This window comes from Ostrinia nubilalis, chromosome Z, assembly GCF_963855985.1.
Source record: "Ostrinia nubilalis chromosome Z, ilOstNubi1.1, whole genome shotgun sequence".
NCBI lineage: Eukaryota > Metazoa > Arthropoda > Insecta > Lepidoptera > Crambidae > Ostrinia > Ostrinia nubilalis.
This window is the reverse complement of record NC_087119.1, coordinates 12,741,392-12,762,464: the sequence shown is the minus strand read 5'-3', so window position 1 is coordinate 12,762,464 and position 21,073 is coordinate 12,741,392. Positions and strand designations below refer to the sequence as shown.

General features: G+C 34.1%; 1 protein-coding gene across 2 annotated transcripts in view; it reads right to left on the bottom strand.

Annotated features, from left to right (window-relative positions):
• The window catches only part of LOC135087204 (eukaryotic translation initiation factor 4 gamma 3-like), a 50,940-nt gene that overhangs the window by 7,750 nt on the left and 22,117 nt on the right, over nucleotides 1–21,073 (bottom strand). For both annotated transcript variants that reach the window (XM_063982044.1, XM_063982045.1), the window contains exons 6-18: nucleotides 18,131–18,192; nucleotides 16,553–16,732; nucleotides 13,136–13,204; nucleotides 12,762–12,844; nucleotides 11,520–12,264; nucleotides 2,266–2,670; nucleotides 1,747–2,052; nucleotides 1,533–1,663; nucleotides 1,298–1,448; nucleotides 1,049–1,218; nucleotides 727–930; nucleotides 494–640; nucleotides 319–403 (exon numbers count right to left, since the gene is read on the bottom strand). In XM_063982044.1, coding sequence (XP_063838114.1) covers nucleotides 319–403; nucleotides 494–640; nucleotides 727–930; nucleotides 1,049–1,218; nucleotides 1,298–1,448; nucleotides 1,533–1,663; nucleotides 1,747–2,052; nucleotides 2,266–2,670; nucleotides 11,520–12,264; nucleotides 12,762–12,844; nucleotides 13,136–13,204; nucleotides 16,553–16,732; nucleotides 18,131–18,192 — 2,738 coding nt within the window. The remainder of the gene's footprint in view (nucleotides 1–318; nucleotides 404–493; nucleotides 641–726; nucleotides 931–1,048; nucleotides 1,219–1,297; nucleotides 1,449–1,532; nucleotides 1,664–1,746; nucleotides 2,053–2,265; nucleotides 2,671–11,519; nucleotides 12,265–12,761; nucleotides 12,845–13,135; nucleotides 13,205–16,552; nucleotides 16,733–18,130; nucleotides 18,193–21,073) is intronic.

Below are 21,073 nucleotides of genomic sequence, written 5' to 3'. Positions count from 1 at the left end.
CCAATAGCATTGCCAGCACTGCTAAGCTTTCATTAAATTCGAATCTGCATTATCACCAGCTTTTTGTTCATAATCAAGATAAAATAAATTCGCTTTTGCATTTTGCCTTTGCCATAAAGTCGCACATTGCTTTATGTAATGTTAAATTAGAAATTTCATACAGAAACATAGCACATACAAATTACATTAATATAAATTCATTCGAAAAATGCCATTGTTAACTCAAACAATAAAATCATAGTGCAAATTTTTTTAAAGTAACATGCACAAAATATTACATTTACAACAAGACTATACAAAATTAGATGTTTTACTTACCAATAAATCTAACATTTCCCACTGATCTCATTCTTACTCTCCTGTTTTCTTCATTTAGCATTAGCTGTAACTCCTTCTTTTTGGCCTAGAAACATTAACGAAAAATTAATCAATAACTTGGGTTAATTTCTAATACTCTATCATCAAAATAATGTATGTATGTAGCTCAACTTACTGGGTCAGTGCATTCTGCAAGTTCCTTTTCCAGTTTCAGCACTTGTTCATCTACTTTGTCAGTTTCAAATTGATTTTGGCATTTACTAATAATAAGAGCCCGGAAATTGACGCACTGTTCTGGATTAGCCGCATTATCAGCAGGTACCTGATAATAATTTGATATTAATAATAAGTAATTATTATAAGTAAAAAGATAAATTTGGAATTAATATGACAAAAAATTTACATTACCTTTAGGGTAGATAGCTTGTTACACATAGCTGCATAAGCTTCAGAGAAGTTTGGCTCATCAATGGCTTTCTCAAAAACCAGATCAATGACACCTTCGAGACGCTTTTGATTGTTGATTTCAAGAGTCTTTACTCTGTCTAATAAAGTGTCAAACTTTTGAGGGGTCAATTTGTTAAGAATACCTCTAAACTTCTTGTATAACTCCTGAAAAACAAATGATTGTTAAGTGGATCTCTTCGAAAAACATGGCATTAGCTAAAAATTCATATCAATAACTAATATTGCTGCCAGTTGAAATTGTAAAATATCTGTTAAAACTAACTTGAGTTTTGAACTCTTCTTCAGTGACACTCTCTTTCCTGAACCTTGAGGGCTTCCAAGCTGAATCAACTTGATTTAATTTGACTTCCTCTCTCAAAGACAGTGAGACGAATACCATCTTCTGGGAGTTGCTTCCACTAGGAGTGGGCGTCATTTTAATGCTGCCTTTACCTAAAATAAAGTAATATTATTATAGTGTGTTAAACATAGTACACAGATGCTTTTGTGGATTTTGAATAATAATGCTTACCACTAGGAGCCATATTCCTGCCATCTTTCTTGGGGTCACGAGGGGTATTACTCCTTGGACCCATTCCCGGCCCTTTGGCAAAGGATGGGAACAATGAGTCATTCATTGGTCTTGAAATAGAGAATGACAGCTGATCTTGAATAGGTGCGGACTGAAAAATAGAAACTAAATCAATAATGTTCCTTAAAAATACTCGCAAGGAATGAAATATCATCATGAAAAATCAAACACTTACCCTAATTATGTTACATGCCTCTAATAGAGGAACATTGGGCTTGTTCTTGGAAAGAGGATCATCTTTTATTTGTTTTAGCAGTCCTAGGTCATAGCACTTTTTACCAGTTTTGTTGACTGGGGACCATTGATCTATAAAAAAAAACATTAGTAATATAGACATTTCTTTAGTTTAGCATGAAGTAAAAGTAATATAAAAGTTCAAAGTCACTAACCATCATTGTATTTGTATTTGGGTACAAATACGGGCGGGGCTGTCTCTGCCTCTTCAGGAGCAGCAGGCAAAATCTCATCTTTATTGGGCAATGCATTCTCCTGATCAATAGCACTTACTTTATCAGTCTCATCTTTACCATTTTCATATGTTTCCAACTCTTTCAAGTTATCATTATTAGCCATTTTGTTTCCAGACTTTTTGTTATTATTCTTAGTATTCTTTACAACCTTTTCATTTTTATTAAAATCTTCCTTGGCAGTTTCAGTTTTAGTTACATCTGTGTTTCCATTGGCAGTGTCGGGATCTGGAAAAAATAGAATAGTATACTGTTAAACTGTGTGTTCTATGTGAAAACTTTGTTGAATACATTTAACTCATAAATAAATTGCGTAAGAATCACTAGTGACCAATATTAAAGTGATTTTATCAAAATATGCAGTTTTCAAGGAATGAAAAACTGTATTGTTGAGTGAACATGAAATCTTTACATGCAGAGCTGAGGATAATAAAGACGAACCTGTAGTCTTATTGTTAAGATTAATATCTTTCATTTTAGATTCAGTTTGATTAGTGCGGAGGCAGCTGGCTAAGCTTTGTGTTAGTTTAGCTTGAGCTTCTATTGCACATATGAGCGAGTCTCTGGGCTCTGTTACTGCCTCAGCTGCTGCTGACTCCTTAGCAACCTTTTCAATGCTTGCAGACAACAGCTCTGTGGCAGTTGGTCCTGATGGTTCTGAAGGATTATGCTCACTCTTTTTAACAGTCTCAACTTTTTTTTCGTTAAACAATGGATTCTCGGTTTCCAGAGGTGTAGAGAAATGTTTGTTTGGATATTTTGTCGCTGGTTCTGCACTTATTGCTTGGCTGCTTTGACTAGTTGGAGGGATGATAACTTCTTGTAAACTATCAACTGAACTAGTCACTGCAAAGAAGAAAAAGGATTTTAACCACGGATAAATTGCAACCTCAGAATATTAATAAAAGACAACTTCAAGTGCTATTTTTTGGCTAATTCAACAATCATTTTATAAATCAACAATTCAACAGCAGTATCAACTTCTCCCTAACCTACTGTAAAATATGAATTTATATTTAAATCTAAAGTATCAAGGTAAAGTGACATTTATTCATTATCATGATAGTTTTTCTATATCTCTAAATTAAATTAGCCAAATCATCACATTTGTGAAGTGAACACAAGTTAAACATTTCACCAATGTTGTCTGGAGTGGGAGAATTGACATTATGGCTGAATTGTTCAAGTGGTATTTTAACAAATGTATGCAACAATTACTACAATATACATATAACATACAGGCAGAGTACACTATGATGTAAAAAATAAAAATCTAACATTGATCACTACACGACTATGACATAAAGAAACACATGGCATCAACATACTTCAAGGTTTCAAAACTTAAATGTGGCTGTATGTGCATTAGTCTCATTAATACATAGATATTTATTTTACACATAAAATATCTAACATGACACTTAACAAAGAATACTTTGAAAACAACTTAAAACACTCATGGAAGCAGAACAAAATGGGTAGCTTTCTTGCGTCGTTATACCACCACGACAGTTCAAGGTCTACTGATTAAACAATATATAAGGATAATATTGCATCAAATTATTTAACAGATAAGAGATTGCTATTCAGAATAATGTATCAGTTCACAAGTAGGTAACTATGGACGTATGTAGTGACAGATAGATAAGTAGGTACGCGTAAGATGTCGTGGTAATTATGGGAGACACTGCAAGAATACACCACAAAATGTTAATTTAGAACTGGAAATAAGCGTAAAAATCCCATTACTGTGGTTTTAAATCTCGCCTATCACTTTTTCAGAACCAAGTTCGTGTTCTATAAATAGAAAGGTGAGGTATTTCCACGTGGGAGTTCTTGCTCGCACTGTACCTGAATATCAGACTTAATTATGTGGCACTGATAAATAAATTATATCACAATTCTTGAATCCACCAAAACTTCATAAAGAAACTTCACACAAATTGAATAAGTTGAGATAACGCAGCAATATGGTAAAGAAAGTCTATCCAAAAGGTCACTCAAGGATCTAGAATGTCAGACTTAACACTTCTTTTACTTGAACCACATTACTTATTTTTTAAACTTAAATAAAAAGTTAATCCTAAAAATGCTAAAATAAGTTAATTTTGATGTAAAAATGTCAAGAGTTAAAAAGGTTTAAAAATAATTAAAACGCAGCCATGCTCCAAGTGACTGTGAAGTAAAAGCCGCCATATTGGATCGTTCCATGCGGACAGGCGGCCTGGTGCAACTAGTGTTGTGCGCAAGTACGTAATCGATCGATTCTTAGTCTTGAGTAGTTTCGATTCAAATAATATTTTAATGGTATCGAACGAACAACAATTTTATTATTTCAGAAAAGATTTTAAAATAACTAAAGATTTTGAATTCGTTTTGGGATTTTGTTTATTACAAAAGAAACAACTCGCCTGTGACCTATTTCCTAAAGGCTGCTGTATTATTATGATTATCAATACAAATATATTTTTTAGCTTAAATAAAAAGAGAAATTAATAGTTTTTATGTTCTTGTTCACGTGTAATTATTTATTAATTTGATTTGGGATTTTGTTTATTACGAAAAAAACTACTGGTCCGTGGCCTATTTTGTATAGGCCGCTGTAAAATGATTATAAAAATATTATAGAAGTAGTTTTTAAGTTCTTGTTCACATTATTATTTTGTGCTTTTCTGTTTTTATATAGGTAATCTTTTTTTAAGATTAATTTAGACCACACCTGTCTTAATCCCCGACGAAAAAACGTCAAAGTGTTTTAAGTTTGATTAACCCCCGACAAAAAAACGACGGGGTGTTAAGTTGATAAGTTTGACGCGACATCGTAGCTCCCCGGATGAACCGATTTTGATTGCTTTTTTGTTTGAAAGGTGAATTAGTCGGGAATGATCTTATCTGTTTTTGAAAATCGGTCCAAGATGGCCGCCGCCGCCACAAAATGGCGGAACATACAGTGTGAGTCACGTTAAAGTATACATATGAAAATAGATTAAACTAGACCTATTTTTATCGACAAAAAAGAGGTCAAAACTTTTTTGAGATTTTCTATAAATTTTTTATAGATTTTTTTTACTTCCGATTACTTATTGTAAAGAAAACGTAATAACTTTAAAACTAAGAGGTATATTCTGATAAAATAAAAACAGTAATAATGCTAAGTAACAGGCGATAACAAAAAAATACATAAAATACTCAGAAAATGCCAACAAATAATAAAAATTTATACTTTTTGAAAAAAAAATGCGTTTAATTTCGTTTTTTTTTTGTTATTTGATACATTTCTCCAAAAAATGCCCCTATGACAGGTGGTTTTTATTACTTTGTATTATTCTCTATCGTATTACCTTAGCACCTCTAACTATGGGTGTGCCACAGGGATCAATATTCGGACCTTTGCTATTTCTTATTTATATTAATGACCTTCCTTACTTTGTAAAAGATCTATGTGATATTGTGTTATTTGCTGATGACACATCTCTAATTTTCAAAGTTGATAGAGGTAAAGTAAATCTTGACGATATTAATGACACACTCTCACAGGTTCTACTTTGGTTTACTACAGTAATTTACTGTTAACAACTTATTGTTAAATTCAAACAAAATTAAGTGCATTAAAAGACAATGCCGGAAATTGGCGTCTTTTTTTTTTCGCGCGGCCATCGACCAAACTTTGTTTTTTGATTACAAAATAGTGTAATAAACCAAACTTACTATGACATGTATACCTCTAAACTCAGTCTGAACTGAGTTACGAGCATTAGAAGTTTGACGATTTTCATACTAGATTTGCTTTTTGCGCGCAAAGTTTTGTAAGAAATTGCAACAAAATAGTGAGATTGTATGTGTAAATAAACAATACCATCCATTAAAGGCTCCAGACATCAGTATGGAGCAGAATCAGCGCAATATTTTGTTGCAATTTCTTACAAAACTTGCGCACAAAAAGCAAATCTTGTATGAAAATCATCAAACTTTTAATGCTCGTAACTCAGTTCAGACTGAGTTTAGAGGTATACATGCCTTAGTAAGTTTGGTTTATTACACTATTTTGTAATCAAAAAACAAAGTTTGGTCGATGGCCGCGCGAAAAAAAAACGCCACTTTCCATACAAAATCTGGCATTGCCATTTACCTTACCTAATGTGAGGCAGGTTTCCACGCAATTAATGGTGAAGAATGAACCATTAAATAGCATAAATTCCACAACATTCTTGGGAATCACTTTAGAACATTCAGTGGGGTCCTCATATTGATACCTTGTCAAAAAGGCTCAGTTCAGCTGCTTTTGCAGTGAGAAAGATAAGGCAATTAAATAAATATTTTTTCTTTCTTTCTTTCAATTAACTGACATTGAAACGACAAGGCTAAAATATACTTTAGCTATTTTCACAGTATAATGTCATACGGCATATTGTTGTGGGGCTCAGCCGCGGACATTGAAACTGTGTTTGTTCTGCAGAAGAGAGCAGTGCGGGCCATTTATATGTTCGCAAAAATATAGAGCAATTTACGAAAAGGAGCGATTTGCATAACTTTTATACACGAAAAAAAAACTTGCCGTTCTAAATTTCAGACTGCATAATATTGGTAATTCATTTATGGGAAAATGTATAAAATTATTTAATAAATTACCACAAACTGTTGTCGAACTGCACATTCATAAATTCAAAGCACATATTAAAAGTACCTTAATGAAAAATGTCCTGAAGCAGTGGTAGGGTTAATACTGGGCTGGGACGTGTAAAAATTAAGGAATACCGATTACCTTCAGCAAAAAAAAAAAATATAAATTTTTAAATTTTGTTTGAGAAGCGACTCTATTCGCTAAGAAATTTTAATAACGTTTAAAAATAATAAAAATACCCGACACAAAATATAATTATTTGTTACTTTATTAGTTTGTTCTTTGTGTCGGGGGTTTTTACAACTTATTTTTTTTTTTATGATGTGTAACAATTTTAAAAGATCAATTTTTTGACATAAACTTGTAGTCTATGGTAGTCTACCCTACCAGCGCAATACCCGCCAAGTGCGAGTCGGACTCGCGCACTAAAGAGTTCCGTTCCGTAATCAAGCAAGAAAATTACGTTTGTTGTATGGGTTCCCCCCTTAAATATTTTTAATTCTGTACTTAGTAGGGGAGACTGGGTACGGTTGAAACAGAGCAAATATCTCGTAAACGGTTCCACGGGGAGTTAGGGGTCCTAGGGGAAAAAGAAGCGGACAACAGGTCTGAACACGAATTTAGTGCCTAAAACTTCCTAAGGCGTTGACGTTGTGTGCAAAACGCCATATTGTTTTTTACTGCCCAAAAGTAAGTATTTTTCTTCAGACATTAACGCTTATACTACCTGTTCTTTTTATGTGAATGTATCGAGTGTGCGTTTGCGATTATAATGAAGCTTGTAGAATAAGGGCCAGTAACTATTTTTAATGTGTTATCATTAGTGTCGAAACTATAAAGTATATTTTACCAAAAGTGGGGTTGGGGACGGTTGAAACATTTTTGTGGGTACGGTTGAAACAGAAAATTTATTAATGTTAATTTTTTGTAGATACCGAAAGTTTGGGTAAGGAAGATTTCCAGAGAGGAAATTGACTTAGTAAAGCATTAGAGGTGGTAAAAGCTTGAGATTCACTGCGGAAAGCGGCGGAAAAGTATGGTTTGAAAAAAAAAATTTTTCGTTAATTTTATTCAGAATTTTAATATTATTTTATTATTAATGTTTATTAGGTTTGGAAATATCATTTAGTTAATCATATTTCTGTTATTTTTTTAAATGTTTACTACTAATCAAAGGCTAATTAATGTTTTAGAAATATTAAATACTTAGACTGATTAATGTCGTCATGTGGTACTATAATTTTAATATTCGTATTATTAATGATAAATAAAACACGTTTTATTAGTAGATACTTATTGTATTATTTGTATGTATTTCAACAGATCCCAATCGCTGTTTCAACCGCCCCTGGCATGGGGACGGTTAAAACAAAATTTCTTTTTTTTTTAAATTGCGTATATTTCTATAAATAGTAACCCGGGAACTATAATGATACAGCCATATCATAGCTAAAACTTCAAATTTCAATTTCACGTATCGTAATCGTCACTTAGTTATTAAACATCAAAATTATAGACAATAAAAGCAAAATTGTTTCAACCGTACCCAGTGTCCCCTATTTTGTTGCTATAGCGGCAACAAAAATACTTCATCTGTGAAAATTTAAACTGTCTTAGGTTTTCCTAGCTATCATGGTTCATGAGGCCTGAGTATAGATAGACAGCGAAGTCTTAGTAATAGGGTACCGTTCTTAGAATAATATATAAAGACTTGATTTTATTTGTCTAAGTTCTAAACCAAAACAAATCGCTGGTAGGGTTTTGTTGGGTAAACTGAATTTTAAAAATTTAAGTGAAACATGTTCAACTCGTATGTACTATTATTTTTGAATGAATGAAGAAGTTTTAGGGACATTTAATGCATCAGAATTTGTAGGTAAAAACCCTTATAATAATAAAAAATACTCAAGTGTTGAACACAGTGCCACATAGTATTCGTATTGTTCAACGAACGCTGTAGCATTATGTGAGTTACATTTTATATTACGGTGTAAACAAATACATTAAATTTTCAATAAGTTAAGTGCCATTAAAGATGTGAGATAAAGAAAAAAATAAAGAGTTCTTACTAGATTCAACCATGTTTGTTGAAACAAGTTTAAGATAAGCTTGTTGACAGAATTACGCTCTAATTAACAGTCTATAATGCTGCTTTAAGTACCTAATTAGGCTATTTTTTTTTTCATTCCAAAATCGGACCCATTATCTCTCGTTATGAAATCCTAGAACACTTATTGAGTTGTTATTTATCCATAAATATGGAAGCAATTATCATTATTTAGGCTGAGTTGCACCATCTAACTTTAAACCGTGACTATAACCAGAGTAAATACAAATGAGTAACGGCGCAACACCCCGCTAATCCACGCTAAATTTTGTCAGTGTGTGCGTGCGCGCCGCATACGTATTGGCGCGCCAACATACAAACCGCGCTCGGTGCGTTTCTATGAAGATGACCTACTCATTTGTATTTACTCTGCTATAACGATGACTTCTTGACTTAAGTCAAGAGTGACAGTCCGAGAGGGGACCGTAAGAAACCCTACGTCATTTGATACTAAGTAAACTCCATGGCACACGTTCAGAAAAGTTGCGCTAAGCTTGGAAAAGTTGGAAGTAATTATTAAATTCCGATTTGGCCGAAAGTACAAAAAAAATGGAAAAGATTTGTTTGACATAGGTAATTAATGGGCATGTTTCGGCCATATTAACCTTGGCAGACTAATTTATACTTAAATGTCGAGTTGATATCTATCATCTCGCACTATGTTTATCTTTGTATCATGACGCAAATTAGGGGTCCGAATCGCTATCGTTGAGACCGTCTGCCAAGTACTTCCGGCCATATAGGAAGTGGCATACTGGATTCATCCGTCACTACCAATGAATTAGTAACTGCTGCCATAAGTATTACATACTTTGGTAATATTTTATATGGATTTCGAATGACGTGAAGTAGGGAACTGCTTTATTTTCATCGGAAATAGCCATTTTTTTGTACTTTCGGCCAAGTCGGAATTTAATTATTAATTTTTCCAAGCTCAAGCAAGCCAGCAAACGTGTGCCATAGAGCTTATATATGTTAGTATCAAATGACGTAGGGTTTCTTACGGTCCCCTCTCGGACTATGAATGAAGTGTGTTATAATTATAAACAGACGAAAAAATTTCACGTGGCAATTTTGGCTGTTATGCAGATTTACAAAGGCATTAAGCAGTTAACAGTTGTTAGAAGAAACTCGGTTAGTTAAATTAAGTCTTGAGGAAGCAAAAATATACCACACTTTTGTATTAAAAGTACCACAAAGCCCAACCAAACCCTTTCATGTATTGTTTACGAATGAAGGCTTAGTTAACAATTTCTTTCACTGAAAAAAGTTTCAAGTTCCATTGTCAAAAATATGAATTTGGTTATTATCGAATTATTTTTACTTAGCACAGTGCCAGATAAAAAATACTGTAGAATGCGAAATTTGATATTAAATATAGGTACTTAATAATTAAATGGCTGATACAATGCGCCCTTTGAACTATTTACTGACGCTGACAAAGATTAGTATTGCAAGATGCATTCACGTGCACATTACATTTTATTGCGTAACCCGTTAAAATATCAATTAAGTGATTACTGTGTGGTACATTGATCATAATATTTCTAAATGTAAATCGTAGGCAATCAGGAATTGAAATTAAACAGGATATAGCGTGCAACCTGTTTAGTAATATTGCACAATTTTCAAATCGCAGAAAAAATCGCTGGTTTGTTAGATATTCAGAAGTCAAACCGAGCACTTCGCGTGGTATTATTTTCACTTTGCAAATATACAGAAATAATACCACGAAAACCACACATCATTGCTGCATTGGGCTTTTAGAATAACACTTTTACAATTACATAAAAAAAATAAAAAAAAATATGCATCTTTTCATTTTAAGTCAAAATTTCTGATAGAATGTGTAGGCTGAATTTTATTATCTTTGAAGTAACTTGTAACTTTATGATTAAAATTAGTAGATATTCTGCTGCGAGTATAATAATTTAATCGTAAATGGTTAAAATTTACTAGTGTCATAATTTAACCGCTAAAATCATATTGAACGCTTCACCAATTTTATTTACGACCAACCACAACGGCACACCGGCAGATCATTAAAATTTACTTTGCATTAACAAATAACATGTCAATGCAATGGAGAAGTTTCGTGATGTTAAAAACATTATAGTTCACTGAATGGGATTAAAAATTTAGACCAAAACTAAAAATCCGGTGAAGTTATTTTTAAAATCCATCAAGAAATGGCTGGGAAATTAATTATTTAAATTTCCTACATATTTTCACGTGGAACTCAAACATAGGCGGTGCCGTGCCACCTGTTCAAGTTTCAACCACAATTCTTACCCCCCCTGGCACACTGTCGAGCGAGAATGACACTATAATGTCAAAGTCTTCTCTTTTTTCGTATATGGCCAGTGGGTCTAGACAAAGTGCAAATTATAATCGCAAACCAGTCGAAAAGTGGTCGAAAAGCCCCTTTTTTGTATGGAGTTTTGACGGATTTGATTTTCGATTCGATCAAAAAGTGCGTTTTGTCTAGGGGGGCAGGTCTTGGATATATCAAAAAAAGGTTACACAATTTCACTAAGAAAGAATCTTGAGTGACCGTGGCTGAAAAATTAAAAACTACTAGATTTATAATAATTGGATCTGTCGACAGCACTGGACCAGGGGTGAATCACTGTTTGTACTCCGAATGAGTGGCGTGAAGTCACTGTTTGTACTCCGAATGAGTGGCGTGAAGTCACCGTTCAAATGGCGCGAAATATTTGTTATGCGCATCTTTAGGGCCCTGAAACTTCTTTATTTGTAGAGAAATTTTCATGATTCTTTCACAAATATTAATGGTTTTACTAATAGAAAAAAAAATTGGAAACTTCTCCATTGTAGATTTTAATTAACCACCAAGATAAGTTTTTTATCACTCGAATATGTAGCACGCCATGTAACCTAATAAGTTTCCGTGTTTTGTCTAAGATCTAATGAATAAAGTAGGTATATCAATCAATGTGTACTTACCTACAGGATGTGTAGGACCGTTAGGTTTGTTCGACGTGGGCGGAGTTTCTTTGTCTTGTGTTAAGTCTTTGTCCTTAAGTTTTTCTTTTTCTTCACTAGATTTCAGTCGTTGTCGGTTGTCTCTAACCCTTTGCGGGAGTTGCACGGTCGAAGGATTGGGGACAACTGAGGGTGGTACGGCGTGCGCCGGGGGCGGCGCGGGCGCAGCGGCGGGCGCGGGCTCGGCGGGGGCTTGCGGGGCCGGCGCGGCCGCTGCTTCTTGGGGGGCTACTACTGTACTACTGTTATCCGCGGACTTGTCCACGTCTTCAACTTGAGGCACGAGTGGTTTGTTTTTATGTGTTTTATGTTGCTTATTAGCAGGCAGATTCTTATTAGTATCTAGAACTAAAGGCTGAACGATCTGATCACTATTTTTTTGGAGTTGCTTAGGCATTTTAGGCACTATAACAGGACTGTCTGATATTGCTGACACTACTGGTGTTTCAATAGGTTCTACAGCAATATCAGGTCCTAAATTCTTATTTTCATTATTAGATAATATATCAGACTTTCCTATATTACTATTTAAAGTGGTTATTGCATTTGTTTGAGGTTGAGAATTCAGTGTACAAGTTGATGTAGGCACGTCGGGATTCTTTGAGGATTTTGCGGCACTTTCACTTGAAGTTGGTTGATTAGCAACTTCGTTAACCATTCTTGTAAATTCTTCAGCAACACTATGCGTGGGTTGCTGCGGGTGCTCCTGACACAAAAACAACACAATGATATGGCGTATTATTAACAAAAGGCATAGCGTTATTTTGCACTTTTATTTGTAATAGTAACCTTAAAAGAACAATATAATTATTTCCGAAGTCCGAAATCCGTTTTAAGAGATTAGTTTTCATTGTTCGGTCTTCCTCTAACCGGCTTCATTCTTGTTAATTCTTGATATCACGCCAGAAGATGCAGTGGTATTTTTTGTTTATTATAGTACCAAGAACACAAAGAAGCACAGTATGGGAAGGTTATCAGCAAATACAAATAAAAAATAAAAGAAGACAATATCTCATAAAAGAAATTTCAGACTTCTCACAAAATAATCACATTGATAAAAACCAAAAATTTGAAATTCATTCAACTCAAAATAATTGTCTTATTTGAATGAAAATTGAATGACCTTAAGCATTAAGCATAAGTAATGCACGGGACTGGGATTGCTAGCTGTGAACTACTTAGAAAAATAGTTCTAGTACTTACTTGTTGTGGTGTTTGCCTCCCACTTGAGTCACCACTTAGATATTGATTTTCATTAGACACTATTTCGGAAAAAATGTCTTGTTCTGAAATAAAATATTTGACACGATTATATTATAGCGGGTTGAACCGCAATAAGTTTTAATGTAAGTTTTTCCGTAAAAGTTTAAAGTTGTGATGATTTAGTACGTAAGTACATATTATAATAATAGTTTTTGTATATTGTATAGGAATACCGGGATAAAATCTACTACACAGTTTCAAAAGCACTTATAGGGACATGCAAAATTGAAAATAAATATTATTATGATGCGTATTACAAACAATGATCCTACTCCACTGTGTGCATAAGCGTAATATTCTTAAGTGTTACTCACTAGTAAGTGGGTTTATGATAGGTACTCTATAGCTCGGGCGCTTCGTCGGCTGCAGCGGCTGGCGTATCCCTGTAAAACGATACATGTATTATAATTTTGTCTCTTTAATGCACAATTAATTAAAATTAAAGAGAAACATGAAATTATAAGGCAATTGAATTAAATAGAAAATCTTTATTATACAATAACACGTACAGAGAGCTACAACAGATACAGAGAGCTACAGGTTTAGCGTTGAACTCAATCAGTGTCTGAGGAATGGGCGCGGCACGGTGTTTTGGAAACGTGAGACTCCAGATTAAGCTTCAGATTTATATGCTCTGTTACGTCATATTATGTCAATGTCACCCCACACCCATGCCTCAGACACTGACCGAGTAAAGCGCTAGAACTATTAATTTATCAGCTTTGCTAAAATAAATGAGTATAGGATATAAGAAGCTTGTTTTATGCGTTAGATCATTATGTAGACGCTTCATGGGACTTCCAACACAAGCTTGCAGGAGGCCTGCTCGTTTTCAGTTGGTTCACGGTTCACGCAGGCCGGAGTACAAGTTTTTAATAGTCATCGGTCTTGAATATAAGAATATTCGCGTTGTCTTTTCAATATACCAGCAATCAGCAATCTTTAATCTTTAGTTTTCTATCCTATGCAGTAGTGACAGTGCATATACCCGCTATGTTCTCGTCACTACTGCAGGAAAAGCAGGAAACTTTTTGGCTTAATTCTTCAATAGTGCAAGCAGCGCGGTCTTCGTTGTAATCTACGTCGTCGAGCGCCATCCGAAACGGTTCCCGAGCCGTAATTAAACCATATTATCTTACTCTAACTAACTTAACTACGAGGGGCGGCTGAAAAGTTTTGAGCCTAAGTATCTTCAAGTGTTATTATTGATTCGCACTAAATTTAATTAATTTGCCAATAATCTCCTTAGTATATGTACAAAGTTTCATTCCATTAGCGTCATCACACATTTAGTAATTAATCCGTAAACATCATCAAGTCTCAGTCATCCGCGCAATGTACGAAATTGAAGTACACAGTTGTCATAAACTTCCTCCAAAAGAGGGACAAAACGCTGACGGTTACATTTGAAGAGATGTCTACAGTTTATGGGGAGTCTGGGCCTTCATTTGCCATCATGAAAGATTGGATCCGATAGTTCAAGCATGGCAGGGAGTCGCTAAAAGATGACCGCAAGTCAGGGCGGCCAGATTTCGCCATTAACGAATAAAATAATGAAAATTTAATGAATCTTGCTTTAGAGATCCGCGAATTAAGCTGTGACAGATAGCTGAAGCCATAGGCATTAGCAAGGAACGTATCGGCGATATTTTTCATACTCATTTGCACATGAAATAGGGGTGCACGCGATGGGTGCCAAAAATGTTCACGGCGCTCGACAACCAGCGTCGAGTCACAACTTCGCAGGAGTTTTAGGACATCTTTGGCCATAATCCTAACAATTTTTTTTCTCACATTGTCACTATTGATAAATAGTAGATCCGGCAGTAGGATGTAAAGTCAAAATAAGAGTCAATGCAATGGATTCAAAAGGGAAAACGCCGCCGCGGAAATTCAAAGTGGACTGATCGACACCTAAGCTCATAGCCACTATTTTTGGGATCGTGGAGGAATTTTATTCATTGACTACCTAATTAAAAAAAACTACAATAAACGGGGATTATTATGCTGTACTGTTGATAAGAGTGCGTCAAGTGGTTGTTGAAATATTAAGAGGCAAACTGGCGAAAGGAAATCTGTTATTGCAAGACAATTCGCCCGCGCACACCGCGCATGTTGCATGGCTTGCCCCGGGTAAAACTGGATTTCAAGAAATTAATCACCCACCACACAGTTTAGTCCGAATCCCTAGCTATTTTGTCTAATTCCCAAATTGAAAAAAAGACCTCCAGGAACGAAGATTTTTGAGTGACAAAGAAATGAAAGCGGCGTTAAAGGCTCATTTCGAAGGCAAAGATTGCGAATTTTTTTTCAGTGGGTTAAAAGCTCTTTTACACAATGTAAGAAGTCCGTTGTAGTAGAGGGAGATTAAATAAAAAATATATTTTTTATACTTTTCTATCGGCGTTTTTAATACCCTAGGCTCAAAACTTTTCAGCCGCCCCTCGTACTTGTACTTTTCCGATAACAATATGAAGAAACATTTTAATATTATGCTATAAAATGTACGTGCATCCATAACTCCAAACACTTATGCAGAGTTGCACCACCTAACATGAACCGTAACTTTAACCGGTGTCTTTTGTATGGAGTTGACAGATTTTTGACGTGTATTATAATTAACGTAAGATGGTGCAACCCGGCCTAACATTTGTCACCAGCTGGATTCGTCCGATATCGCGAGTTGTAAACAGCACTGTAAGTACATGACCATAAGAGACCTCTCTAGAAACCCTGATGTAATGTAATGTTATAGCGAATGTTACATTGATGTATCAATATTTTTGTATTGACAGGCCAGACGGCCGTATTATTTTGGAATGTTTAGCATCTGATAACTTTGTTGTTGAACATTGAACTCATAGCAATCCCAAAAATCATTCCTTTTACTACCGATTATAATGACTAATTTCTTTTTTTCTGAGGCTTATTTAATAGACCCATAATATGAAACACAGCTCAAAACTGGATTTAGACTAATATACTTCACACATGTCTATTTTCAACCGACTTCAAAAAAAAGGAGGAGGTTCTCAATTCGACCCGTATGTTTTTTTTTTTTTTTTTTTTCTATGTTTGTTACGCGATAACTCCGCCAATTATGAACCGATTTGAACAAATCTTTTTTCGGCGTATAGGTAATACCTCAAGGGTGGTCCCATTTAAATTTAATAATAGAAAAAACAACCCCCAAGGGTGGAAAATTGGGGATGAACTTTTTTATACGCAATATCTCCGCCGATTATAAATCAATTTGAACGATTATTTTTTTGTTGAATAGGTATTATCAAAAGGGTGGTTTCATGCGAATTTGAAGAAAATATTTCACCCCCAAGGGTGGAAAATTGGGGATGAACTTTTTTATACGCAATTTTTAGTTTTTTTTGTGTTCATGCATTTGAAGTCGGTTTTATTTTTTTAAAAAGTTAATTGTGTGTGCAATAAGGAGTACCCATCTACTTGTAGTAGATTGTCAAATGAGCGCTGTTCTAGAAAAAAGTTAAAATCCTTTAGGCTATAAAAAATATATTTTAGGGTAGCTCCCCTACATGTTCTACTTCATCGTGTAGGGTATCGTTGGATAGGTATTTTAAAATGGCTTAGGGGTTTCTAAGACTATTTTTCCATTCAGGAATCTGTTTGCAAATTATTAAAGTTTAAAGTGCCAATTTTTGTTCGAGTAGGGCGTCCAATTTGTGTTTTATTATGGTGTTTAAAATTATAGCACGTACCTGGTATAGTTTGATGCATGTGAGCAGGGCCCTGGGAGTGCGCCAGGGACGCAGTAGGGGCGGTGGGGGTCGCTGGGGTCCCTTGGGGGCCGACCATCGTGGTGGGGTTACTCCTGCCACCAGGCGCGTTCGTTTGAAGATTTGGCGTGGGAAGAGGCTGATTGTTGGAAGTAAAGTAATCTGTGAAAGAAACAATGGGATAAGTTATGATTTAGTCAAAATATATCATAACTTAGACTAAACCTCCTCAATTTGTATTCTACCTACCTTTTGTTCTAATGCTAGATTATTTTACAATAGTAAATTGATACACTGCCTGTAAAATGAACTTAAAGCAACACAAGCAAACAACAGCTACTTAAGTCACACTAGTTAAATATGACTTAAATCTCCATTTTTCAAAGTCTTACTTCACCTTCTTTGGATCCGCCTAGCGACAAGCCATAATAATTTGATTGATGAATTGAAGAAATAGAACAAACAGTTAAACGATTTGTACTTGGTCAATACACATTAATTATACCTACAATAATAAGTACCTTCTTTTGTAAGGCAGAAGTAAACAAAAGCAATAATTCAATAAACTGAAGGAAATGCAAAGTCCTTCTCCAATTTAAAAATTACAATAATATTCAGCTGCATTGAAGAAATTTAAAATGTCAACAGCTTTATTGAACACGTACTTAACCGTTTTTATTAAAGGAAACTTGTAACCTTCATCACTCTAGCTAGGTGGTGGCAGAAATAAATTATTCATTGTGAGAACGCTGTAAGTACATGTACTCTATAATCAATAAAAGCAGAGACAAGCCTCAGGTTGTGTTACAACAAATATTATTTTAAAATGCAAATTGTCTTAATCATTTTGCCATGATTGATGCCATCTTTCTTATACAGGATCCGTGACCAGACCTTTTAGACCTATTAAAATAAAATCATGAATAGATGCACATTTAACAGGAACAAATCGTATTTGGTAAGTCGAAAGATTTGCATCGGTATACGCTGTCGTCGCTGTCTGCGCTGACGGTTCAGGCCTGAAATATCTGTTTTCCTAAAATGTACAAATCTCAAAAAGTCTACGTACTCATCATGTTTGCATTCCTATTTTGTCAGCTTTATAGAAATGTATTCAATTTAAAATGTGTGCAATCTTAGAAGGTCTTTTATTCATAATGTTTACAATTACATTTGTATATTTTCTATAATCTGAAAAGCGAACATTGTACAAAAAGAACAAAAAGTAACATTCTTAGAGACAGAAAATTTTAAAATTTCACATTTTTGGAAGCTGACATTATGCAAAAGACGTGCTCACATTCTGAATAACAGACATTTTGCGAAAAATATATTTTAGGGAAACGGATATTTCAGGCCGAAGCCGCGCTGAAGTCTTGCGTAGTCGGACTGAACAGTTCTTTCTATCTCGCTGACTGACATTTAACAAAAGCGTTTGTTTGAATACAATCAAATATCACGCGATGAGTGTGAGTACGTGTTCGCCTCAACTTTCGTTGAGCGACCTATAACATACTAAGTGATCATAATTGTATGAAAATTAATAATCATGGTACTTACAAGGTGACGAGTGACTTGGAGGATTGCTATAACTTATGTACGGCGCCATATATGGATAATATCTGGAACAAATAGAGTAACGTCAATGATAATATTCATAAAGTCAAGCTTGCAGGAGTTGAAGAAATGTGTTCATAGAAGTTGTTAATGCTCTTTTTATGGGAGAGCAGTTATCTGTATTTTTTTCCATAAGTAAGAAGTGTCGGCGTATACAACCGCAGACAGATGTTCAATGCTATTATTGAACGATTTTTAGCGATAAGGTTTCTCTCTATATCGATTTCGACTTAGTGTAAATAACAATGATTTTCTTCCTAGTTATCCAGGCTTTCATCAATTTGATTACTAGAAGCACCGGGTCCATGAATTTTAAAAGGGACAATATTATTTGATCCTCTAAAAACTAATTGATCTTTTTTGTATGTGCACTTTTAAAAATAAATGATGTTTTTTATTATATTTTATCTTTATATTAATTATTGGGTCTATATTAGTTGATCTACGGATAAATTATAAATGATCTTCATTAAAGGTAACATAATATTTATGTTTAACATACTCTTTTAATATTTGGTAAACAAAAATAATATTTGATCCTCTTTTTTAGTTATTGATCTTTAATTTTGTTAATTGATGATTTTTATATCAAGTTTGCCTTTTAATATCGATCACCTAATAAATACATTTCGATCTATGTATAACTTAACTTTAAAATATATTTGATCTAACAAAAAATATTATTGGTTAATATTTTTAATTAAAAAATATCTTTTAATTTACGCGGTACTTTGTGGTTGAGTGACAATCGTCCATCATTGGTTATTGAGTTGACTTAGCGGCCAATAAGCAAGCAGAATGGTACATTGCCATGTTTGTTTAAATTACAAGCTTTACTTAGTTTGGGACTAGAGGCGCTATGTAAAATAATTTCTTACTTCTGACATCCCTGAACCCGACATCATAATTTTTACCTCTTTATTTTTTTCAAATCGCAAGGTTGATTTTCTCTTAGTATACCGATCTCGACCGTGATCAGTGACCATAAAGTAATCTGTCAACGGGTCGATGAGACACGATAAAAGCACTAAACGATATTTGTTTACTTTTAGTGCGACATCGGGTCGTAAGGACCTGTACCTCTAGTAGGAAAAACTTTCGAGTTCGTTTCGTTGCGTATTCAAAGTGTCATCGAAAAATTTTGTATGAAAAATTAAACAGCGCCCCCTATATTATAGCCGCCCTAGGGGGCGCTGTTTAATTTTTCATACAAAATTTTTCGATGACACTTTGAATACGCAACGAAACGAACTCGAAAGTTTTTCCTACTAGAGGTACTGATAAGTTTTTTTTTTCCAAATATTTACTGTGTTTGACGAAACAATTGCAAAAGAATATTTATCTTTCGTTCTACTGAAAAGACTGAATATATCCATCCCGCACCAACGCATCCAGCACCTAAGGTCAATTCGACCCGATAACGCAGTGTGAACGTGTTAAGTATGCTTTTTTAATAAAAAAAAATCTTTGAACATCAAGTGCCTTTAAATAGTTTCCATCCTTTGACTACAACTTAATAAAAATAAGTACCATAACATAATTATTTTGAAGATTATTTGATATAGACAAAAAATAATTTATACAAATCGAATTATTTAAAAAAGTATCACAATATTGAATATTTGGTGCTCATTTCTTTTCTTTTTGAGGACCAACAAGTAACGATCAGATATAATTTTTACATCTCAAATTTTTTTTGCGTAGTTCAAAAGAGGTTAAAATATCGATCGATTTCATTTATTTTATGTCTCAAAGAAAGAGGATCAATCATTAAAATAGATGACCATTTAGATTTTTTTATTTGCCGTTTTTGCTAATTTAAAAAGATCATTTAAATACATGCCATTTTAAAATATACTAAGAATATAACCTTTCGGTTATTCTGTTTTATAGAATCTATTGTGTATCAAAAACACACAATATTCTTTTAGAATTAATCAAATGGTCCTTGAGCAATCCTACATAAACAAAATGTGAGAATCAAATTCATTTGCGGTGTTAATGATTCCAGTGAAGGTAAAAGGTATTAAAATGCATTCTGTATATTGTCTGTCTACCTAGACTTTACAGAATCGCCTTTAGTAATGCCTGAATTATAATTTTCAGCGTAATTTTCCGCTAGCTTTGCGACCTTAGCTTGTCGCTTTTGAATTTAAATACGGACAAACCTAACCAAGGATATCTGTGATAAATAATCTTTCTCATTATAGGAAAAAAAGAGATTATTTATATTATTTTTAGCAATACGGACATAAATCATAATAATATTTAGCCACTCGCTCTTCACGCAAAGAAAATATTATGGGCTAATCAATTTAACTGGAGAGCTAACAACCAAAAGATAAGAAAGTGAAGTAACCAAGAACAAGCCGTAAGAACGAAGGACGGTAATCATACAGATAATGGGATGATAACATAAAAGATTATTACCAAATAGAGGCGACTTATAATAAAAGTCACATATTCAATACTTTAGGCGATGTATAAAGCCTATTTGGACTTGAGTAAAATAAAAGTCTATTAAGAATATGTGCATGGGCTTGAAATTATAGGAATCAGGTCATCATAGTTTACATTCATAGTAGACATACAGGGGTTTTTAATGCTGGTAACTCTTATTTATTTATTAATTGAAAAAGATACACCAACGACAAATAATTCAGATAAAATACGACAGAATATAAGCTCGAATGGCAATATTCTTCGCAAAGAAGACGAAGAGAAGTAAAGTCTACGGTGCGTGGTAATAAAGAACGATTCAATGTCGATCAGTTTAATTTTAGTAGACTTATGGAAATTTTGCTGTTTGGTTGCATTGTGTAATGTCTTTGACCAGATTCATGGTTGAAAGCTGAATCATTTGGTTACTGTGACGCCTCAACAAGC